The sequence below is a fragment of the Mycteria americana genome, chromosome 3, assembly GCF_035582795.1.
Source record: "Mycteria americana isolate JAX WOST 10 ecotype Jacksonville Zoo and Gardens chromosome 3, USCA_MyAme_1.0, whole genome shotgun sequence".
In the NCBI taxonomy this organism is placed as follows: Eukaryota; Metazoa; Chordata; class Aves; order Ciconiiformes; family Ciconiidae; genus Mycteria; species Mycteria americana.
The window spans coordinates 94884026-94908690 of record NC_134367.1 but is presented as its reverse complement, the minus strand read 5'-3'; the positions used below and the strand labels follow the sequence as shown (position 1 = coordinate 94908690).

Here is a 24665-nt window from a genome sequence, read left to right as displayed (position 1 = left end):
GCTCATTGCTACGGTCCCGGGCCAGGCACGGGTGGGCTCGCCGGCTCCGGAGCCCCGCGGGGCGAGCGGGTCTGGGCTCCCCCGAAGCAGTGTTTCATCCCCCTAGCAAAGCAGATGGAGATAGGGATGGCAAAGCAAAGCTCCGCACCGGCGCTCCCGGGGCGCTGGCGCAGCCCCCTGGTGCCGGTGCCGATGCCCGGGGCGGTCGCGCAGCATCTCCTTCCTCCGCCCGGCCGGAGGTCTCGCCCCGGGCCCTGCGCGGGGGGAAACGCACAGCTCCCCCGCTCCGGCTTCTCTATATGCGCATCGGCACAGCCCGGGGCCAGTAGTCCCACGGGTACCGCCGACCCCCGCAGCCATGCGGCGAGCTGGGGGCCGGCACAGCTCCCCCGCCCCACCGGGGCCCCCCACCCCGCAGCTCCCGAGCAGCATGCACAAGGCAGCCCCGCCAGCCTGCAACCTACCTGGGGGGGCCCAAAAAACTTTGCTGGCACCAGCCAGAGCCGGCACAGGAGATTCCCCCCCACCCCACCCCCCTTCGGCGACCTGCGCTGCCCCCCAGCCCGGCTCGCTGCCCATGCAAGACAGGAGGCGGTCCCCCCCAGCCCCCCGCCGCCCCTGGACTTTTTACATCTCAGGTCCCAGCCGGGAGAAGCCGACCTTGCCGCGAGTGTCCTGAGCATGGAGGGACCCCGGGCTGACGGCTGATCTCTCCGCCAGAAGCAAGTCCCTTTTTCTCCCCAGCCCTGCGGTGTGGTCTCTAATTGGGCCGGGGCGAGGGGAGGCTCGCGGAATTGGGCAGGAGGCAGGGCTCTTCCGAGCACGGCCGCTTTAATTGGCTCCTTTTTTTTTTTTTAACCGGAGGGGAATGAAATGGTGAAGAGGGGAGGGGAAAAACCTGGAAAGCCAAAGGGGAAGAAAATACGGCGCGCCCGGCAGAGCCGGCAGGCAGGGAGGGGTGAGGCGGCCCCGGGCCGGCGCGGTGCGGTGCCCCCGGACGCCCCGTCGGGGGTCGGCGGAGCGGAGCTCCCCGGGGTCGGCTGGGGAGCGGTGACGCTCCCGGCAACTTTTGCAGGCGATTTTGGCGCTTCAGAAAAAAGCGGCGGGGCAGGGACCTGCCAAGCGGTTTCCAGCCGGTGTCTGGCAGGAGTAACCCAACTTTCTCCAGCTTCTTGTCCCTCCTCGTCGGCTCCCTTCCAGCTGCAGCCCCTGTTAGTTCCCACCGGGAGCTCCGGCAGCCGTCGAGGGAGAGCGACACAGACCTCTCTACAGCTGCAAATCATCTGCGAGGCGGGCGGAGCAGGCAAGCAGCGGAGGCGAAGCACCCGCCCGAGCCCGGCACACAACAGCGGGGAAAGTTTTGAAGGGAGAAGGACCTGGCCGGCTGGGGAGGAGGCGAGGAGAGCCGGGCTGAGCTGCAGGCGGAGCGAGGGTGCGTGGTCTGCCTGCTCCTCGTTTGCTTCTCCCTTCAGGCTGGCTGGGGCGATGCAGTGCAGCTGGGGGAGCTCTTGGGAGCCGCTTTAAAAAAAAAAAAAAAAAAAAAAATCCTTCCTGGATTTGATTAATTACAACAGTCCCCTCCCCAGAAGATCTGGAAAAGAGGAGAGAGAATCACCTATCCCTCCCTCCGCCTTTCAGCAGCTGGCTCCTACCCCCCACCCTCGCTTCCCCCCCTTTTTCTCCACCTCCTTCTCCTTCCCCCCGTTCGCTCCTGGGGCTGCGGCCAGAGCCTCGTCGGGAGGAGGGAGGGCGAGGGCTCTCCCAAGTTGGCCCCAGTTGGCAGCACTTCGGGCAGCGCGGGACTTCGGGCAGCGCTCGGCGGCTCCCGCTGAACAAAGAACCCCCCTTTCCCGCAGAGGCCGGGGGGCAGCGCGGGGCTGGCCCGGGCCCTGCCCCTGCTCCTGCCCGGCGCCGGCCCGGTGCCCCCGGGCTGGCCTTCCCCCGTACCCCGAGTGCGGACGCGGCTGCCCGTTTTCCTGGAGATCCTCGAGCAACCTGGCGAGGGGAAGCGGGAAGGAAGCGGCGCTCCGCTTTCCTGCCCTCCCTGCCTCCTTCCCTCGCTCTCTCCTTCCTTTTTCTTCTCCCCCGTTTTTTTTCCTCTTTCTTTTTAAATTTTATCCCCAGCCGGCCCCGGTGTGGGGGTCCCTTCCTCCGCCCCAGGGGCGCCGGTGCCCGGCGCGGAGCGGGGCGTATGGGGCGGCGTTTCGGGAGGCTTTCGCCTGCTCCTCGCTCCCCCGCCGGATGCTGCCTGGGCTGTTTTGGCTGCTTTTCTTCGCCGGCGATGAAGGCTCTGCCTTGAAGATGGAGATGATCTGTTTTTTATTCCTGTCTCTGGTGCCGGCATACAGCAGGGGACAAGGGGTTTACGGTAAGAGACGTTGTCGCGGTCGCCGTTTGGGAGGGAGGGGGGAGGCGAGGGCGCAGACGGCGGCGATGGGATCAAAGTTAAAAAGCACCTGCAGGAGAAAGTAAATGATGCCGGCGAAGCTCGTCGCAGCCTGAGCGGAGAGATTTATGCAGCAGTAGGGGCTTCCAGCGCCTGTAGCTACTTCATAATTCCTCGCCGTAACCCCCGGCCGCCTCCGATTTACGAGCCCGCCGAGATGGCACGCAGGGACGGCTGGCGAGGCTGCCGCCGGGCTGGCCGCGCTGGAGCCGGGAGGAGCGAGAGCTGCCGCGGGGAGCGACCCCGGGCCCCGGCCCGGCCTCTCCTCTCCCCCACCCGCCTCGCGTGGGGACGCCACGCTGATGCCGGCGTGCGAAACGCGGCGGCGCGGCTGCGGGAGCACCTCCGAGTTGCAGTTTCTTTGGGGCGGGGGGAGGACGGAGGGTCCCCTCCCCGGGCTGCCCTTGCGGCTTTGCTTCCTTGCCGGAGCACCGGCACGGGGAGCCGAAGAGGAGGGCGGCCGGGAGCCTCCCTCGCTGCCGGGGGCAGCCCGCTCCCCGCCGCCGGCCGGCGGGGTGGTGCTCCCCGGCTCTGCCCGGCGCGGCGGGGCCGGCTCCCCGCCCTGCCCCGGCTCCCCCCGCACAACTCACGGCGAGCCCCGCCGGGGGGTGAGGCCGCCTCTTGAACTTTGCCGGTTTTCTTCTCAAGACCGAGGGGATGGGTGGGGGGTGGTCCGTGGCAGAGCTGATGTCGAGCTGCTTGACTTTGTTCTCTGTTGTTGTTATTTATTATTATTTTTGCGGTTATGGTGCTTACTCCCCCTCCTTGTTAGCAGGCAGGGTGGCAAATGGCAAGCTCGGGTGTCCCCCGGAGAGGTCTGGCTCCCGCAGCCCTTGGGCTTCCCAGGGCAGAGAGGAGGGCTGGGGGCAGAGGCTGGGGATGCACCCTGTGCCCCCGCTGAGCACAAGCCCTGGGTTGAGAGAACAGCCGGGGTTTACTCTAGCCAGACGTGCAGCCCCCCTTTCCCTCTCCCAGCCCTCTCTTAGTTCTTGCTTTACAAGATCTGCATTTCCAATACACTGGGAAAAAATAAATAAAAGCAACCCACAAGACTTGCCTCTCATAACAAGCCGGCTTTATCTTGGCTTACAACTCAGTTGTGCGTTGCTGTAAAGTCCTTCTGGAAGGCATGCCTCTGCCTCTAACAAGCCAACCTCTCTGAGCTCTGAAGAGAGACCCCAGTGAGAGAATCCAGCCCCCCCGCTCCCCCTTTTTTAACAGTACGCAGCCAGTCTCTTGTGTGAGCTCTGGCAAAGCTCAGTTCAGTCTCACTGACTATGGGTAAGTCTTTGTAGGTCACTTTTTAATGATGTATTTCTTTAATGGAAACAATTCCTCCTTTCTCCTTGAGGGCTGGGATGTTAATTTGAGTTTGGGTCCGTTTTGTAAAATAACCATTTTAAATAGAGGGTGTTTAGCTTCCTTTCTTTTTTCTTTCTTCTTCCCAGTATGTGTGTTTTCTCCCAGTCTGCACATCTAGAAGAAAACTGTAGGACCCTCTGAAGGGTACAAAGATGAGGAGTAGAATGAGTTTGTGGTACAGAAACCTGGTCAGGGCAGGTTATTTAGTCCTTTCAAACAAGTAATCTGCTTTTAGCTGAACTTTTTAATTTTCTTTTAGTGTGCTTGCTGCTGAGTAGCTGTCACTTGCTGTAGAATGGCCTCTCTGCTCGGGACCATAGCAAGAGGGACAGAGCTTAAAACTATGTTTGCTTAAATGTGCCTTAGAAGGTTGCCTGTTGTATTTTTTTCATCCACTTCAGTGAACTTGCATTTACTAGAGTTGCTGCTAAATTAAATCTCTAGAATAACTTACCGATGTTTTTGTCTTTTTCTCTGAGAGAGATCGGAGAAGCTGTGTACAAAAGAAAGCACAGATATAGACATGCACTAAAATGAAGGCATCCTTTTAAGTCAAAACGGTACACTACTTCTATCTATTCTCTTACTTAACTACACAAAGGAGAAATCCAGTCTATTCCCTCCTCTCCCCTCCCCTACCTCTTCAAACTATCTGTCGAGACCATCAAGAGGCTTAATACGCAGCTCTCTGAGTGCAGCCCAGAGCAGTGTCTCGTGGAATCAGCACACCGCAAACTTCTGCGGTGACTAATAGTTTTCATATTGTCTTTCCCAATCCTGCCTTCAGTCCACTACCCTGCACTGATTTCATGCCTTGTGCAGCCAGCACTGTTTATTTGGATTCAAGATTGCTGTTACTGATGGCTCAAGCAGAGCTGGATTGCTACTCTTGTATTTGCAAGGATAAATAAAGCAGGATTAGGAACTAGTCCTACTGCCCCCCTCCACTTCGGTTTGTCCTAAATGTTAGTCTCTCACCATAGCTTTAATCTGTACTGGAGCATTCTGTGTTGTGAATGTCAGTCTCATGTGGCACTTAATGTAGAAATTATGGGAACTCAAGTATCATGTTTCAGATCTGTTTTTCTGCTTTTGAATATTTATTTATGGTGATGGAGATGGGGAGAGGCATCTATATGGCTCTATAAATATATTTTATTTTAGTAAATCTGCTGAGATTAAATCAGATTAAATGAGATAAAGTATCCATGTGATGTACCCTTTAAATAATACACCCACATGGATGCGCACAAAAGACCTCTGTCTAGGAGAGCGGAGTTGTTGGAGAGGTTTATTGAGATGAATGGTATAAATAAAATGTGTGTAAGGGGGTTTCTGGGAAAGGAGCATTTGCAATGGAGGTGCAATTTAATTAGGAGTCAAGGTGCTTTTAGCCTACTACCTGAAGAGGCTCGTTATATAAATTGGTATTTGTTGTAATGACTGAAGTGTGTCTGAAACCCTCTTCTCATTAGCTGATCCCATCCTTTCAGCCTTGTTTGTTGCAATAAGACAAGGCTGGCCTGATACAGAAGGCAGTTCAGCAGGCTGCCAAGAGGCAACTTTTATTAGCCTTTGGTGGTACCCCATTTCCCAAACTGCATGTGCCTTCCAATCCTGGTGCATTAATGCTGCTGGTCAAGATGAGGAGCAAGCTGTAATAGATCTCTAGGAAATGTCAGAATCTGAGGGGAGGGAGGAAGAGGTAAGGAGAAAGGTGGCTTGCCCTTCAGGGCTTGGAGTTATCGGTGCTTAAAGACTATAAATTAGACTGATAGGGGAGAATAGGGAGTGTTTCCACAGGGAGGAGTATGCCTCTTGCTTCCTAGTCAGCCTTGCAGACTTTGGGACTTCCGTAGCTCTGGTTCAGAGCGTGCACAGGGCTGCTGCTCTGCTTACTCCATGTGCAGTATGTAATTAACATTTCTGAGTTGTCTTGCAGCTAGCACAGTCCAGCTGATCAGCAGCAGCCTTTCAGGCTGAATAAAACAGTGGGATCTTTTGTCCCCTGCCTCTGATAATTGACCTGCAGAAAAGGCATTTCAGGAATGGTCATCACAGTGTGTGATGAGGGGCTACAGCAAGGTGTTGGAAAGGGAATAAAAGGAAGGTTTAGGCTGGGCAGCAGGGAAAGCTGCCTGGCACCGTGACCAGAGGGGCTGGATGGGCTGCATTACTTCAGGCACTTGAAACTGGTGGGGGTGAAGCACTTGCAGTATGGAGTAGCCCTGCCTTGGCCTCTGAGGTGGGGAATAAATGACCCAGTAAAGCTCCCTCTTTAAAGAGACACTATCACACTGAATCACCCATGAGATGCCACTACGCCAAAAAAATCTAGTGGAAGAATGTTTTCTTGCGTCTGCGATGGAGAAGTGTCATGGTAAAACATATCCTGGGCTTAGGCCATAAACATCTGCACTTTTTCATTTCGTGTACGCATGACATGATTTGTTTCCTGCTCCTTTTACCTGTAAAGTAAAAGGCTCTTTTCCTAGAGCTTTCAATGCAGGATGCCTCACACCTTCTTGCAACCTGTGTGTGCGCGTCTGTTTGCTGCTGCCCGTTTCTGGGGGCACAGACACACTCTAATGTTAACCGTGAGCCTGGTGACCTGGATCAGTCCCTCTGCTCTGCCTATAGCTGTTTTGCCAGCGGGAACAGGAGTCCGGATGAGGAGCTCTTCAGCTACCTTGTTGTTATCCCAGTGCACCCTGTGCCCAACCCACTGCCCTCAGAAATGGGTGAGCAGATTGCTGGCTAAAGTAGCGGTGGAGCTGGCTCCTGTGAGCCACTTCTTGGCTGATTCTGTTTGGAAAATGCAATGTGTGAGCACAGTGGTCCTCCAAACTGTGTATATATATCTACATTTGTGTGTGTATATATACACACATGTACACACATCCTTTGTGCTCAGCCATTTCTCCTTGTTGTCCAGCCCTTAAATCTATGGTGGCTTAGGCTGTAGCCTTTTGGTTACAGGAATGAGTTTTGTAACTGGAGGGCTACAGAAATAGTCTCACCTGAGGACTGGGTCGGTCCAAGATTTGCATAGTTCTTTAGCAGCTCTTTAAGGTCAAGGCATTAAATCTGTCCAGCCCTGTGCTTCAGTGTGCCTTGCTGTTCTCCAGCTGCAGTGTGTCAGATTCACCCTCCTGTGACACCAGAGCCTCTGTTTTTAGGTCAGGTCAGTAGCTTCACACACCAGATAAGCCCTCAATTGGCTTTAATATGCAGTACTAGAAAACTGACATTATCCTCTTGACAGGTTGTTTGCAACTTGCTGGTAGAAGTCAAAATATTTCACTATAGGTGTCATCAGAAACCACCATCCTATGCTAATTTTTGTGGGAACATGAAGACAGACGTTGAATAATTTGACATGAGCAGCATAGCTTTTAAAATTATCACCGTGTCAGGTTTGCACTGGATTTTTTTGAAATATATATATGTATTTCAGATGAGCTTAAAAGATAGGGGAGGGAGATATAGTAAGTGGCTCCCAATAAGTGGAAGATGCAGCGGAAGATGGCCTTGGAGGTTCAGTAGTCAGACAGCAATTCAGCAGTGGCAGTAAGGGATGCTGTACTGCTGAGGCTGCTGTTCTTATTTTTAAGTAACAAGGCAAAGTGACTTCCATGCTGGAAACTCAGAGATCTTGTGACACTTCCCATCAACCAGAAGCCCTACTGTTTTGCCTGTGTTTTGACTGGAGTTGCTGCTATTTTGCTTTCTTGAATAGTGCAGTTTCAGGCTTCCAGTCCCTCCCTCCACACATACTGTGCTCTCTTGGTTCATTAAGCATAGTCTATGCCCAAGAGTCTTGCCTGCGTGGCTACGGCTTGTCATGAGGAGGGCAGAGTTGAGGGGTGGGGAAAAATTATGTTCTGCCCAATGTCAATGGGCTGGCAAAAGGGATACAGAGAGATGCATTTCTACTAGTGAAAGACTGCTTGGGGTGGAGGGTGTCTCTTACGCCATTTGTGGAGATGTCCTGAACCCTACCTGCAGAAGGCTACTTTAGCCAGCATAAGGTAAGTCCACTGTCAACTGGTTTGCCTGTGTAGCTCTGGAGAGACAGTTCACCGGGGAAGTTCTCTTCAGGGTAGGTGAGACATTGGTATTTTTTATGCAGAGGGGTTGCTGTGTTGTGTCCTCAGAGGGGGCTGCATTTTGCTGTGAGGAAGATGAGCGTTCAGCTTGCGATGGGCTCCTTCCAGACAAGAGACAGTGGAAAATGTTGGTTTGTTCTCAGAGATGCTGTGGGTACCCGCATCTGGTTATACAATGCGGGTTTCTTTAGGCTGTACCTGGTAGCCCAGGTCTTATGTAGACTGAAACTATTAAGAAAACTTTGAGATAATTTCTGCTCTCAAGCATTCAAGGTGAACGCATCAAGTGCCTGTGTCCCAGCTACCTTTTGCTAGTCATCAGCTGCTGGTGTTGCACGGGTTTAAATTCAGAAGGGGAAAACATGGCAGTGTCCCCCAGGCTTGTGGAGGAAGGGGAGGGATATGGTGCTGACACTGCGCAGCAGAATGCCGATCCGTCAGGGCCTCCAGGATCCACCAGAGTGATGTGCTGCAAAGAAGTGGGAGAGGAGGATGTGCGTGTTTAATGTATCCGTGCCCATGTTTAACTGGTGAGGTGTCTACTCTGTTAGGATCCAAAGTACTTGCTTTGGAAAGAAAAAAAGCTTTCATCCATCCTTTATTTGGGGGAAGGGGTTGAAGGAATAACAGAGGTTTGTTTTTTATAGCCAAGCACTTTCTTAGTGTTTAAAAGAAGAAATTAAATGTGTGATAACCCATGGAGCTGACGATCAAAAGTGCTGCATTGAAGAGCTAGGGAAGAACTTGAGAAGTGGAGCCAGGAAAGGGAGATGCGGGGCATCAGCCGATCTTGGCTCAACAAAAGTTAAGTCAGAGAAGGGCTGTTACCAACAGGTTAGCCGGGACAGGACGTGCTGGGAGGCTGAGAGTCTTCATGCCCGCTGTCGGGTGTTTCTTGGCCCGAAGGCTGCCGCTCCCCGCTTCCTTCCCTGACTTCTGCCCAGGTGCAACGCGCCGGCTGCAGGCGACTCCTGCTTTCCCTCCCGCCCAAGGGAAAGGGGAGCGGAGCTGCCCCTCCTTCACCGCCCTGCCTGCGCGCTCCTCTCCAGCTGTGGCTGGGGAGCACATCTGGGCGGGGCGGGGGGCACATCTGGGCGGCGGGGCCGTGCCGCTCCGCCGCTGCCCGGCAGAGGGAGGCGTTGCAGCGCCCGGGGCCGGGGGCGGGGGGGCCGGGACTTGCTCGGGGCAAACCCCGTGGAAACCGAAACGCCGCCTCGGGAGCGCCCGTCTGCCGGCGGAGGAGGGTCGCTGCCGCGCCCTGCCGGACACGCGTGGGGCGGGTTGGCCGCGCGTCCCCGCGGTGACGGGCTGGCCGGCTCGGCTCGGCTCGGCGGCGTCGGCTGAGCGCCCAGTAGCGCCCGCAGGCAGCTCGGCCTCTCGGTTGCCGCCTCGGTGGACTTGGAGGAAAACCCTGCCTGTCCGTCTTCCCGGCGTCTTCCCGCGCGTGGGAGCGAGGCCGAAGTCCGCGGGAGGGAACGCCCGGGAGTGAGCTGCTGCTTCCCGGTTTTTGGTGCTGGCTGCTTGCGTGCTGCTTTGCATCTCTCTCTGGTTTGTTTTGGGGGCTGAAGCTCTGTCACATTGTACCTAAGCAGTTCATGACCCCCCCCCCCCCCCCCCCCCCCCAAGATTATATCTTCTGGAGTATTACTTCCACAAGATAATACTCTTGTGGAGTGGGAAAGTGCTATTCTTTCCTTCCAGGAGCATCTTGTATGATCTTTTATGGGAAACGGACAACAATAAAGCGAGTGCAGGCCTCTCACATCCTTAATTTCCTTTTCAAGCACAGTCGCCGTTTCTTTTTTCTTCACATATCTGCGTGGTTGCGTTTCGGGGATTATTTTTTTGTTCCTTTGGGGTTTTGTTTGTTTGGTTTTGGTTCTCAAAAAGAAAAGGTAGGTTTAAAGGAGTTAAAGGAATCCAAACAGATATGAGGGAAGAGGGATCCTCATGCATGGCCTTGCTCTGGCAGGAGGAGAAAAGAAGATAGCAGGGTGGTGGCTGGCTATCAGGGCCTCTGAAGTGTTCAGGTGAGGGCATTAGTGCTGCAGTATATCTCCTTGAGGCAGCAAAGCTGAGGGTGCCACGGCTGAGGTATTCGATTGATGCTGTGCTTGGCTCTTGGAAAACACGACTTAGTGCAACGCTGTCTTCTGAGCATCGTGGCTGCCTACAGGGAGCTCTTTGCACCAGTGCAGTACTAATACCTTTAGTTTTAATGCCCAAATACTCTGGTCCATGGCTGGTGACGGGAGATACCTAAGTTAACCAGGGAAGTAGAGAGAGAGACGGCTGAATAGAAATGACTAATTCTTTAAATTTTCTACTTGTTCTTCTAGACTAGGCAATATGGTTACTCCAGTGTGTGCTTGTGTGACTGTATTCCCAAAATCTACAGAGGGCTTTATGGTCTAGTAATGTTTAAACTCCCCTGAGAAGGATGGTCCCTTTGTACGCTTCTGTAAAGCACTGTGTTCTTAGTATCGTGCTAGTAATGAACAGCAGCATAGACGCAGTTATGTATTTCGGTGGTTGCAAATAAGGCGGGACAGCCGTGGTGCTGGCGTGCCCTGGTGGTTTGGAGTCACCAGCACTGCTTTGTGAGCAGGTCGGGGCTCTGTGCTGGGCTGCAGACCGCCAGGGAGAGGGTGCAGCAAGGTGGTGAGCAAGGATCTCAAGCAGCTTTTATCGATCTGGCCAGCCTCTTGCTTTCTTGTTGCTCCTTTCACTCGTGCTGCAAATCGCTTGTGGATGTGGTGTTGGCTGTTATCCCTTTGCTTTAGCTTTCATAGGGGATATATCACTGATGTAACTAAAAATCCATCTGGCTGTGATGAGCTGGCTTGTGGTTTCTCTCTGCTGTGAGCTGTAGTGGCGTGCAGATACTTTTGGTGGGTTCGTGTAAATGGAAATGATGGCAGGGTGAGGATAGCAATTGACAAAGGTGCAGTGAGAACGGCAGTTTCCAAAGACAAATTAGCGAATGTCACCTAAAGAAGAACTGACATACCATTGAAAGCTAAAGTCAAGCTGTGAGAAAGGCTTTAGGATGTCTGCAGGTGGACATTTAATACAAGAGTAGCGGCTTGCCGTTGCTGCTTCTGTTTCAGAAGGAAATGGTCCTTCACTAATTGGTGTAAATTGTTTGAAAATAAAAGTGGATGGGAATCTTGTGCATCTCTTGCGTGCCTTTGTGATGAAATAAAAAGGAAAAAACAAAGATGTGATTCCGACAGATGTTTGAAGCTTTTGCTTACAAATGCCATTTCACCTTCTGGTGCTTGTTGTGTGCCTTGCATGGTGGAAAAAGACATTTGTAGACTTAGAGGGAAGAATGACTGTCTCTTGCTAAGTTTAATAAATGGATTATTCTGACTCAGATCATGCCTCGAAATAGTGGAAATGTGAGAAATTGATGCTCACAAAAGTAACCTGAGCAGCAAGAGCCAGCTGGGGATGGGAGACTGAACTCCCCTCTCAGTCAAGTGAATCCAGCTGGGGTGTTAAGAAAACTTAACTGGTCTGGGGCATTTCCACTGCAGTTGTTAGACCCTGAAAATCCCTCTCAGAGTGCGCAAGTAGGATTTCCTGTGGGTTTATGTGTTTCCCATCACTGTAATATCTATGAACTTCCACCTTTACAATGCCTCTGTTGCCTACAGTTATTCCACTCTGCATGTGGGGAAATGAGATGGAGATTAAGTGATTTGCCCCTGGCAGAATGGAGAATCGAACATCAGCAAAGTTTTAACCATCCTTTCTCTCTGGTAAAGTGCAGCTGGTATTAAGTGCAATCCCTGTGGCTGATAGATCCAAGGTAAATACATCCTCGATAAGAAGGAATAAGCCATTGAAAACAGGCTCTGATCCAGTTATCTCAGAATCAAGGATTCTGGATGCCAGAGCAGAGCACAGCTTTTGAAGAAGCAAAAGCAAAGTCTGAATATTCCAACACGTTTTGTTATTTTAAGTATGTGCTAAGCCGTATTCCTATTTTTCTTACAAGTATGAAGATAGGAAGAAGAAATCGCTAGTGTTTGTTTCCCAAATGCTAACGAAGGCCAAAAGGAATTAGTGATTTTTGGGTTTGGTTTTTGTTTTTTTGAGAGAGAGATATTTTTCTTTTCTATTTAGAGCAATTAAAATTCACAAGTATGTGTTTGAGGAGGAGATTATCTTGATCAGTCATCAAATAATTGCTGAATAAGATGACCTTATCTCTGGAAATTGGAACTCGGGAGTGAGCAGTGGTGTTAGCTGCGTGTTGGGAAGATCCCCATTTTAAATAGTGGAAGTGTAGTGGAAGTGGAATAGTGTAGTGGAAGACAGTGCCTTGCTATTCCCTGTACCTCTACAAATGAGGATACTTGGAAACTGGATAAGAATACAGGAGCTTTCCAATGCTACGAGACAGTGGGATTAGGGGAATGTTTTTGCAAACAAATTGGCTTAAAGTGCACGTACACTATGCCTACACAAAAAGTAGGACTGTAACTTGTGGGTGCACTCTTGAGCTAGCTTTAAATTAGCTGTTTCGGTTACTGATCACAGCACAGCTGTAGCAGCGTGTGGAGCTCAGCCTGGCCTGTGCTCCAACCATCGATGCAATGTCCCGAGTGGGCATTGCGGCGTGTGCTGAGCGCCCTGCACCTGGGGTCACCGGGCAGCAACAGACGGCACTCAGCTCCTTGATAAATAAATTGTGGGGCTGATGTACCCCAGGTTCATGCTTGCTTTTGGATTGCAGCACAAACAAACATACTCAACTCCTGGCTGTGCAACCGGGTAGTGATCCTATAAACCCAAGTAGCTGGCTTATTGTGGGGTGCAGTTTGAAGCTCGAGGGCTGCAGCAGCTTAGCTACCGCAATCCAGTAGCTGCTAACTCTAGCAAGACAAATGCCAGGCTTGTTCTTGCTCTGTGGTATCTTTCAAGCAAGCATAGCTTGCAGTGCAGGAATGCAAGCTGGCTTAATGCAGCTTGCTGTTGTGAAAGAGAGCCTCTAGACAACAGGTCTAGAATTAATCTTTAATTTTGAAAAGCTATTCCTGAATAACTCCTTGCGTAGACAAGCCCTGCATTTAGCTGTGATTAAGTTTCTAAATTGTTTTTCAAAATGGGATAGTCAAGCTCCTGAACCGTGTAGCTGCATCTGAAGACGTTACCCATAGAAACTAAGCTCCAGCTTTGGTTAAAATAGCACAATAATAGTTTGTTTTCTGGCTGGTCAAATGATAAGCAGCTCAAGACTTTCATCCTTATTCCAGCATAAAAATGCAATCGACAGTAGAGAATGACTGTTTACTATGATGTGCATGATTAATACCATAAATCTTTCATGTTGGGATGTTGGGTGAAAGGCATGAATATCACCACAACAAATTGAAAGGAGCAGTTTGTTACATATTCGTGGTTGGTAATCAGGCTTGAAGCTCTATGTAAAAGGAGAAATTAGCCAAAGTGAACGGTAGTTGTCGAAACTAGAAACCACTCTGGCATTTGCTAAGCCTTGGCAAAGATGCCATGCTGATTTTTGCAGATCACAATGAGCATATGTACCTACTTGTGGCTGATGGTTATTCCAAGTGGCCAGCAGTAGTGTGTGTGCTATTTGACAAACAGTTCTGCTTCTCAGATTATTATGGAGACATTTCAAAGTATGTTTGCAGCATATGGCTTGCTTAAGGAGATTGGTTTAGATAAGAGACATTCGGTAAAACACAGTAGATCAGCTGCTTATCACTCAGCTTCAGACGGGTCAACAGGGCGTTTTGTACAGACACTTAAAAGAGCAGTAAAGAAAAATGAGGAGCGAAGTCTGCATCACGGCATCGCAAACTTTCTTTCCTTGTGTAGGTCAGCATGCTGGAAAGCTCCAGCAGAGCTAATTCTTAATAAACAGCTTTTAATTTAAGAATTGCATTAGATTGTCTCAAAGCAAGTCTAGAGGAAGTAGTGAGGAGAGTGGGGCAAGGAAACCACTGTATGAGCTTTTTGCTTGTTAGGTCTAAATAAAAGCTTCGCAGAAGGAGGAAGCAGGGGTAGGTGCTAAAAAGTACTAGGATCTATGATATGCTTGGTGAGGTAGACAGGGAAATGAGAAAGAAATGTGTCTAGCTATTGCTAGATTTAAAAAAAAAAAAAAGAGCAAAAAGAAATGGATGCTGTTGATGGTGTGTAAATTCTAGGAGTGAGAATATTTCTCTCTTTCATTGGCCTCATGATAATACCCGTGACATTGTTGCTGTTGAAAATGAGGGATTGGAAGAGCAAGTGAGAACTGCCGTCCCTGCCAGGCGGAAGCCTTGCCTGAACAGGATTGCACGTCTCCCAGAGGGCCATAGCTGTAATTCCAGGGTCACGTAAAAGGGAGCTAGTCTTAGCACCCCCGTTGCAAGAAACAGAAGGATTTAATGTCGCTTTTGCATATGTACTCCTATATACTTTATTTATGGTCCTGGATGCTCTGTGAGCATTGCCTGTGGGGAAGCAGCTGTGGGTAACACTGAGGCTGGAGCCCAAACCCCAGGGTGGTGTAGGGTGGCTGATAGCTTGTAATTAAGTGGCTTATTTGCTGAACTAATTCTTCTGATTTTTCCTGTATTTTATTTCTCCCTTTTTGTCGTATCCAGTTAAAGTCATTGTCATTAGTTTTTGCGGCATATTTGGCTGATTGGATTTTTGTTGATGTAAGGACTTATTTCCTGCATGTGCTTTGTCACACCTGCTCACCTTGCTGACACAGGTGACTTTTTACTCGTGAGCCCAGAAGGAAGCGATGCAGCTATGGGGGCATGAGCAGGCAGCCCTTGTGCCCATCATCCACCAGCAAAAGCCGGTGGCCAGACTCCGACTCCAGCCTCTGCTACTGTCTGGCCGGGAGGAATGGTTGTGTTTCTTCAGATCCGCTGTGAAAACAGAAGTTGGAAGCAGGGTGGGGGGAAATCTTAGAGGATTCGCTTCCTGGCTACAATTTTTGGCTCGGCTGTGCTACTCATAGATAGCATTTTAATTTTAAGGCAAGGGAGTTAAATCCAGATGAGCTGTTGCTCTGGTAAAAATGCTGGCCTGAGATGCTGCATGTAACGGCTTGGATCCTGTCACTGTCAGTTTTTCTTTATGACTTTTTTTTAAAAGACTTCAGTGTAAGCCAAATATGGTGGGGTGGTGGTGGTTGTTGTTGTTGTTGTTTTTAAAGCCTTAAAACAAACCACAAAAAAAAGGCCAGATCTGTTAGTTTCTCCTGGCCTTCTGCTTGTGTGAATGGAAGGTGGTGCCATTTGTCTGCCTTGGACAGACATTTTAAAGATGAAGCTGGTGATTTCAGGGAGGTGTTTCCATCTGGATGTGAAGGGAGGGCATAGATAGGCAACCTCCTTTTTGTGTGGTGTCCTGTCTTAGTAGTTTACAGGTTTTCATGGACATCTGTTGTTCGTTTGTTTTTTTTCCCCCCCATCACCATTAAATTTGGACTTGAGACTTTTTTTAGTTTTGTGGCAGTTTCCACGTCAATGCATTGGTGAGCATCTTTTCATTGATGGCTGGTTGCTGTGGTCACTGAGCTGCTGCCGCTCTCTCGGACAGCCCCAGAGCCGCCTTCGGCCAGCTGCTGTTGGAGAACCCGACAGCAGATCTGTCGTCAAAGCACAGAAAATCCTCGAGTGCAAACCTGCTTCAAAAAGCAATAGGATGCTAGCTTTGTACAACCAGAGTGCTGTGCCTCGGGACTCGGGCTAGCTAGGTAACGTGCTGCCAGAGAGGCCAAGCTCTGTAGTCAGGGCTTTCTGGATCTATTCCCTGAGATGGTGGTTTCTGTAGGGGGATTCCTCATTTCTCTGGGCTTGAAAAGCGTCTGGGTGCTTTGGTTTCAAACCTCACTACTCTGGAGGACTTGGGTTATGCTTGTGATTATTTCAGAATGGGATCATTCTTACTATACTTGAACTATAGCTCAACTCTCATCAAGTCATGCCTCTGCTTTCATTGGTCAGTCTGGAATAATGGGAAAAACAATCTTTCCTACCCCCAAAGTTTTTGACTGTTTTCTCTGGTATGTGATACTAGTTGAGTATCCTTTCCTAGCGACTGCAGGCCTGTCGCTCTCGTGGCTTGCTGTCTCAAAGTGAATTGGAGGTAGCTGGCAAGAGTTGCTTGGTGTTTTCTTTTCCCATCCTTTGCTTTCCTGCAGGATTGTTGTGTTGGGATAAGAGGAATTTTTCTTTTCTGCTGCTTAACTGCATTACACTGGTTGAAATCTTTTCTCCTTGCCTCTGTCACCTACGTTTGTTCCCTAACTTTTCTGGTGGCCTTAAAAAGTACAGCTAGAAGGAAGGGACATAAATAGAGCTAGTGTTCAGGATCTCGCTCGGCTTTGGAGGTAAGAGCCTGGTGGTGGGGAGTCTTTGTTCCATTGTCCCCACCATCTTCCCCTCTGCCTTCTCTCTTTCCTCGGTTCCTGTTGTTTTACCTTCAGAATCCTTGCTGAATTCACTTTGCTTAAAATAATATTTGTTTGAACAATAAAAGCTGTATTAAAGGGATACATTATCACTTAGTTTAAATACACATATTGGCTCAGAGAGAGGGCTTTGCAAAGAAAGTCTAACTGTATGCTTTTGCACATAAAATGATTATGCAAATGAAATCCTGCAAGAGGTCTGCAACTGAAGAAAGCCCTCTTCCCCTGCTTCCCCGCATGCAAATATCCAAATACAACGGCAGTTCCTACCGCTGAAGCAGCAGCAAGGGAAAACCAAGTGGCATTGAAATGCTGCCAGCGATACCTCTATACTGAGTTACAGCACTGAAGGCAAACAGCAGCTGGAAGCTTGGTTTGATCTTTTTGTACAAATAAGATTAAGTAGCAGGCATGGTGCTGGTGAGGGGTATTTTCCTGACCCTTTGCCACAAAGCTTTTGAACGCTTCTGGAGAAGCGCGGTGTATCTTCAGCACCTGCTGAAGGAATGGTGGCCAGAGAGCTCTGCACAGCGGAGTGCTTCACCGGTGTCCCTCTCCCTTACTGGGGTATCCATCTGCCTCGTGGTGTTCGTGTGTGGCTTGACCAACTGTGCTTGCAACTGGCCTCCATTTGGCAGGGCAGATATTTGCAACTTGACTCTCCTATTTTAATCTGAATGGTTGACTTCTAAGGAGTTAGGTACAGACTGGTGGCACATGGCCGCTGAGTGAGGGGAGGGGAGCTGCCCTTGCAACCGAGGGACCTTCCCTCAGGTAGTGCCTTGCACGACAGCTCTGTCCTTCTCCGCCTCCTGGGTTTATGGCTACTTTGTGGTGGCTCTCTGTGTGGGAGGTGTAAGGGCCTGAGCAGTGCTGTAGGTTCTCACCCTGCCTCTGCTGCTTTGGTCTTTATTTTCCAAATACCTTGTACGCTGTGGAAGCTGTGTGCGTGCATACAGGACTCCAAAGTTTCTGTGAATCTAGGCTCTTTCTGTCAAATGTAGACAGACTGTATTTGTTACTCCTGGAGAAATATCTGAGAAAGACCCAGGCATAATGCGTTTCAATTGCCCTGCTAACTACTCCAGAGCAGATGGACATTTCCGCTGTGTTCGTGTCTCTCCTTTCCTTCCTGTTAATATTTTTGTAATTATTCATACACATTTGACATTAAATGTGTCATCTCACTGGGGTGAGAACCTAGCCTGGTGGTCATCAGGGAGCTGGGAGTTTGGGTTCGAGGGTCAGCTCCTGGGTGTCTTGGGGACGGTGTGCGAGGCCAGATGTGAACTGAGGCAGGGCTGCAGCCTTCCAGGGCTGCTTCTGTAGCCCCACTAACAATCTTTGCTCTTGCATTTACTCCGCTGGTGTGAACTGTCATCACTGCTTCCGTTTTAGAGCAAGAGTGAGAAAGCAAACTTACTTTCGGCTGTTTTGTTTTTCCTGTCAGGTAGCATTTCAGATTCCCAGTGCTCCCTCGCTCTGCTTTCCTTTCTATTTAGAGACATCTTGCCAGCCTCACCTTCTTCTTTGGCCAACTAAGTGTGTAGACTTACACACATGAATTCAGTCCATGATATTCCTAACGCAGGCATTATTGATGTTTTTGCCTTTATTTTGTGTTTATTACCTCTTTCTTGGGCAGATACATTCCCAGATTACTTGTCCATCTTCTCATCACCCTCCAGGGTACCTGTCAGCCCAGTGCTGACACTGAAATGAAGCCAAAACTCAACTTGTCTGTGTTCCAGGACAGAACAACCTCCAGACACTAAACTTCTCAGGGTGGAGAGAGGAAGCTGTCTCCTTGTCATACTTGTGTGCTCATAATGTGCGTTGCTGCTGGGTCAGCGTTTTGTTGTTTCTCAGGTAACTCATGAGTAGTAAGTGTAAAATGGCAGTACTTCTGCAGCGCTTGGGAATGGCTGGGTTGAATAGCGATTGGTGCAGTCCTTTTTACTGAAGGAGAGTTGTGTGAAGCCCTCATCTACTTAAATTGTGGAGTGACCTTTCTTTCCTTTCTTCCAGTCTCTCAGGAGTGTGCCTCTTCCCCTTTCGTAGCTGGTCTGTTCCTCCTCTCCAGTACTTGGCGGCTCTCCCCCAGGAGCGTGCGTGCCCACAGACGGCAGCAGCGAGGTGCCCTAAGTGAGCAGTACGGTTGCAGGCACTACGGCAAAGGCATCATTCATCCATTTGGGGAAAACTGCTTTTGTCTCTCTGATCTGCTAGATTCCCCTGGAATCCCTGCCTGGGGAAAGCTGTGACATTTTGCATTGTTTTGGGAGCTCCGTGGCCACCTTCCCAGAAGCTCTTTCTGGGTTTTATGGTCCTCAAGGGGGGAAACAGTGCAGTAACTCCATAATGGTGAAAATCAACACTGTATAGGGAGGGGAGAGGGAAATCCATGTTTGGTTTTTAAAGGAAGAAGAAACCCTACAGTTCTGTTTCTTTGGGACTGAGCTTGCATCTAATCTGTGGCATATTTCCATTCCTTGTACTTTTTTCTGGGAGACAGAAAAAATCTCTGGGGCCCAGAGATTTAAAAGTGCACCAAAGTGATTGTAATTGAGGATTCGCTCTGAATCTCAGTGAAATTCCTACTGCCTGGACTGCAGCCTGGTTTAGAGGCCCTAAACCATAAAAACCCTTCTTCATCTCTTTCAACATCAGCAATAATGGAACAAATGTTAAAAAAAAAAATTTTTGAAGAAAAAACCAAAAACAAATAAAAGCCCAAACAAACAAAAGAAAAATACATTATTAAGTCATCTAATATCCATGACAGTCCTCCTTGGTGGTTTTGGTATTTTACCTTGCTTCTAGATCTCCAAATTGAAATCTCTTGCCTTAAGTCAAGGGGGGGGTGGTGGTGTTGTGTATTTTTAAGGTGGTATGGCCTCTCTTCCACACTGGAGGAGGCAAAGGCACAGAGCAAACCCTCTTGTCTAGGTGGTGCTAATCTAGCATGTTCTTGCCTTGGTTACCTCATGGAATAATTGAGGTTAGAAGGGGCCTCTGGAAGTCATCTGGTCCAGCCCTCTAATCAAAGCAGGGCTAGTTTGATGTTAGAGCCAACTTTGAAGTTAAGGCAGGTTGTTAAGGACCTCATCCAGTTGAATTTTGAGCATCTCCAAGGATGGAAGGTCCATAAGCTCTCTGGACCTCTCAGCTGCTGTTTGACTACCTTCATGGTGGAATAATTTTTGTCTATATGGCCAATGGGAATTTCCTGTGTTGCATTCGGTGGCTTTTGTCCCTTCTTTTCACCATGCATCTCTGAGGAGAGTCTGACTCTGTGTCCATCTTCCCTCTCCCCTGCTCCTTCCTAATTAGGTAATAGCAATAAGATCTCCCTTGTCTTTTTTTTAAGGCTTGGGGAAAAACAAACAACCAAAACAATAAACAAAACCACCTAAACTTTTCTCAGCCTTTCTTCATACACTGTATGTTCCAGCTGCCTGACCATTTTGGTGGTCCCTCACAGGACTTGATCCAGTATGTAAGCATTGCTTTCTGAAGAAAATGTCTTTCCTGGTTTCTTCCAATGACATGGTCCTTGCTACAAGGTGTTTACAGAAAGGATTGCTTTATGGTCTGTCCTCCTCTTTAAAGTTCTTTGGTAAACACTGCTGTGAGTAGCACACTCCTGGCGTAGCCTGCCACAGGCAAGCAGGGAAGCTGAAGATGCACTGGTAGACATTTGTACATTTTTCCATTATGTGCAGCATAATCTCTGGTAATAGTTGCACTTAGTATTCTTTTGTGAGCGTAACATAAAGATTAAACTAACATGGGGTTAAAGGTGGTGGAAAAGGGTAATAAACCCATTGACACATACCACAGGGAGTAAAAACTGTTTGTGATACATATATGTATACACACGTGTATATGTGTGCATATGTAATATGTATGTATTACATGCATACAGATGTATTTTGCAGGATCTCTCTTGGGATACCCGATCAGTTTGCTTGATTAGAAAGCAGGGAGTGTCCAGCAGATGCCCTGTGCTACGCACCATGTCAAGAGAAGAGGGTCATGTCCCTGGTGTGTAGCAGTAAATTACTGGGTAGGAAGAAAGATGTGCAGATCCTCAGGGAAGCTTTGTAAAGGGGATGTCAGGTCCCACTCTGCCTGTTTAGTTCGAAGCTGCTTGCGGTGTGCTAATGTGACAGGGGGACCTCGTCTCACGTTGAATGCTCTGGGGTTTCTTTACGCTTCAAGTTCTCCATAGGCGCCCGGTTGGTGGCTTTGCTTCACAGCGTGACGTGCTGGAGCAGGAAGCTGAAGATGGAGTTTTGCTTTCTCTCTTTATTTGACACAATTGTAGGTGGCATGGAGAGGGGGATGCTGGAGTAGGAAGTAGAAGGAATTATTTTACTCCCACTGAATTTTATCTGGGCAGCGTGCCCTATCTGAACAGTTGGTTTGGTAGCTTTTTTTTTGACGTGCTTAGTATCTGTGTTCTTTTTCTCTCTCTCCCTCTCTTGTAAGGCCATTTCCAGATTAAAATGAAATAGGCTCTAAACTAGCGAGAAGAGATTGGGAAGTTGGGAAGGTCCGTGTGTTCAGCTGCCAGAAACACAGCGCTGAATCCCTGTGAAAGGCATCAACTTTGCTTGTTGCCTTGCTGGTGAAGTCTTTCAAAGAACGGGGATGACTTCTAGTGTCTGTCTTGCCCTCTGTGCATCTGAAATCTAGCCCAGGTGTAGTTGCACATCTCCATTGCTACCAGTATCAAACGAAAGGACTGAGCTGCTTTGTTTGTGTGGTTTGTTTTTTTTTTTTTTTTTAATTCCCAATGTTGAAACCTTGCTGCTGACCCCTCGGGTTTTCTGAGAGGGAGTGTGCAGCCAGTCCCCACTCCTGGTTTGCAGTTGTTTTGTATTTTTCACATATGGCTTTTTTACGAGGGGGGTGTATGTGAAAATCTCACTGTTGCTCCTGAGCCATCTCCTCTGAGGGAGTGGCAGTGCTGCAGTTTCACTAGGAAATATTAATGCATGTAAACATTTTTCAAAAAACATTACATCTTCCTGCACGTACTTTATTATATTGCCACAAATCTGACTAGATTTGATAGATAGGTAACCAGGGAGCAAGGATGGGGGAAGCGTGCTAGAGAGAGAAGGAGGGAAAAGGGAGTGAAATAAACACAAACCTGCTGTAATTCAAAACAAGGCAAAATCAGATTTTGTGCTTTGGCTAATTTTCTTATTCAGGTATTGATCCAGTGGCTGCTCCAGAGTCTATTAGCAGTCAGCCAGTGAAAATATTTCCCATCGGGGGCTCTGACCTGAGACGGGGGTGAATCTATAGCAATTTGTTCAAACAGAGGAAAGCTTTTTCCTCTGATTTGTATTCCAATTTGCACAGTGTACAGAGGGGGGCCCCATCATGGGGGTTTGCGGGGTGGTGCTTCTCAAGTGGGAATCAAGCTTGAGCCAGGAAACTGGCTGGGAAAAAAAAAAAAGCCTGATTAAACGCTGAGCTGGGCACGCTCCATCTGTCTCTTTGGGTTATCTGGGCACTGCAGCAGGCTCGTGTGCCAAGGGGAGTGGGGCAGCCCTTTGCTTTCCCTTGGCAGGGAGGAGGCAGAGACCTGCCATGTCAAAGCTGCCCCAGGGAGGAGAGGAGGTCCCTCTCCTAGGAGGAGTTGTGCCATTAGGACATATGCGTTCGTACACATCCCCTGTATCCTACTGAATTTTCATGCTGAGGTATAAGGTACCAGCCTGGCAGCAGTCTTGGAGTCTGAAGTCCTCTTTACTGCAGCTGAGTCCACTTTATCTGCCTGCCCTGAAGGGCAAGGCTTGCAGGAAAGGGTTGAACCACTTCCCTCCTCACAGCCTTTTAAAAAGCTGGGGAGAGAGGGCAAAGGTGGTCTCTGCCTACACTTGCCCTCCATGCGCTGCCAGTACAGGTTTCCTTTGAGGATGGCTGGCTGGCTGGCTCTCTCCACTGGTGGGCTTCAGCCTGGACCAGCTGGGCTCACAACTGCTTTGTCCCTGATTGCTCCTGCTGGAGGGGGCTGCTGTGGGTGCTGCTGCTTGAATTAAGAGCCTGCTACAGGAGTTGCTGGATCCCAACGCTTTCTCGGGGTCTGCCAGAAGCCGCTTGGGGTCTGCCAGAATAACAACAAGCTGCCACCAAAAGCTGTGCTGAGGCTGCCATAAGGACGTGGAGCTCCCCTTCTCACTCCTTCCAGTTGGCTGCCTGTTACGTTATTGCTTCAGAAGTAATCCAGATAAGGAAACAGCCTCAGCATCCCTTAAATCCAGTCCTGCAGCTATCAAGAATCGCCAGAAGTCTCAATAATAGTGAAAAGTCTGACAAGGTTAGCAAGGCTCATGGTTTCCAGTGTCTGTCGGCTCACCAGCAGGTCTGATGCCAACTGCTTTCTGCTGGTCCCCATGCCAGCCTTGAGACCTCCAGGTTTGGGGTTTAGCCTGTCTGGCTTGGTAACGAGGCAGTCGTAAAGTCATGGTTGGAGAGATGGGGAGGTGATTTACAAAGCCCTTCTTTGTAAATCATAGGAGCATGCACTCCACCTCCAAGAAGGCCAGAAAGTCAGTGTTGTGTCTTGGAGTACATCGTCTTGAAATATGTAAGAACTGGAGAAGACCTCTCAACTTCAGCTGACCAAGCTCCTGATCCTTAAGTCTATATTGGGCTTCCACATTAACCAGTGACACCATGCTGCCTGTTTTCCATTACTTGCCCAAATATGGGAGCCTAAGGTGGAAAAATCCTTTTAGTAAAGAGGGGGAGAGCGGAAGACCTTCCATTGTATAAAAGCAAAGGGTAAGAGTAGAGGGGAGTAATAGGATGGGTTTATTCTCCTTATGCTGTTTTTAGCTTTTAAAATTGGCTGGAATTCTCCTCAGCCTTGTTAGACTTGCATTAATTTAGTGATGGTCACAGAAACACTTACAGAGAGGGAGGGGGTAGGAAGGCAGAAAAAATAAGCATCCTAAATCTTAAATCTGTGCACTTTTTAAACCATGAGTTTATTTTTGACTTGGCCATAACTTTCAGGGAACCAGCCTCGGTCCCAGGGAGAGCAGTAACTCCAGCTTTGAGAAAGAGTGGGAAAGTTTGAGACTTTTAAAGCAGTCAAGCAGAGGTCCCTGCAGTCGATGGCATGAGGGGAGCATGTGTGGGGATGACAGCAGTGTTTTGTAATATTTAGGAGAGTATTTAGCAGTATTGGGGCTGTGGAGTGTGCTGTTGCTGCTTTTATAGTCAGCAGAGGGCTTGTTAGGGTGCTGGAGGGAGGGCTGGCGGAGGGCAGGCTCCTGCCCAGCTGGCGAGGGTGCCAGCTGCTGCAAGAGGGCTGCTGGCTACATTCCCAAGGGAAGGAAAGCCCCAAGCTTATAGCATGGCTCCTGGACAACAGGCAGAGCAAGTGCTCTTCCAGACTTTCTAGCAAAGTGGGCTAGAGGGAGACAATTAGGATCCAAGGTGCCACTTGCTTGAGATGCACCAGTGATTGCCTCCCATCAGGTGCAGGATTTTAAGCCTTTCAGGCCAACTGATTGGTCCAGTCCCTGCCCTCAGCGTGACCAGTTCCCAGGGTTTTAGCAGAAAGAAGAATGAATCCTGAAACAGAGTTGTCAAGCTGCAGGTCCTTGGCGTTACTTTGGATACGTTGCCCTTTCATTCCACTGTCTCCCTCCTCCTGGGCTGTGGCACAGGCGGTAGCAGGGAACTGAACTGTTTCTGTTGCCTTTAACGTTTTGCCTGTCCTCTGCAATGTTGGTTCCTGCAGCAAAGAAAGCAAGCTACTGTGCTGGGGAGATGGAGCTAAGCTGGTATCAAGTTGTGTGCTTGCTCCTGTGGGGGATGCTGTGCCCAGCACCAAGCAGCAACCTGGCAGGAGGAGATTGCTGGGGCAGGACCACACAGAAAGGTTGTCGAGGGCTGCTTTGCCTTGGTTGTAGGGAGAAAATGCTGTGAGTGACTCTCCCCTGCTTAGGGAAAGTGGGATGGGGAGGGATGCATAGTATTCACAAGTTATCATAAGGACTGAGGCAAGCTGTTTCCTCCAATTGACGTTTAAAGTTCTGTAGCATATATTGTGGAGTATGGCTTGGAAATGGCTACTGGGAAAGTATACGAGGTATCTACAGAAACCTAGTGTGTCCCTGGGATGCACAGCAGAGCCTGTGACAGGTCGCCAGAATGACAGCCTCTTGGTGTCCCTGCTGTTGTGCAAGACTGATTCACCATGTTTCTCCTAGAAAGTGCATCAGGCTCTGTCTGGTTCAGGACTATGGAAAACAGCACC

General features: G+C 49.5%; 1 protein-coding gene across 1 annotated transcript in view; it reads left to right on the top strand.

Annotated features, from left to right (window-relative positions):
- Positions 1-2241: 2241 nt before the first annotated feature.
- The window catches only part of MDGA1 (MAM domain containing glycosylphosphatidylinositol anchor 1), a 146746-nt gene continuing 124322 nt past the window's right edge, over positions 2242-24665 (top strand). Inside the window, exon 1 of the mRNA XM_075497408.1 lies at positions 2242-2368. Within this exon, the coding sequence (XP_075353523.1) occupies positions 2242-2368 (127 nt within the window). The remainder of the gene's footprint in view (positions 2369-24665) is intronic.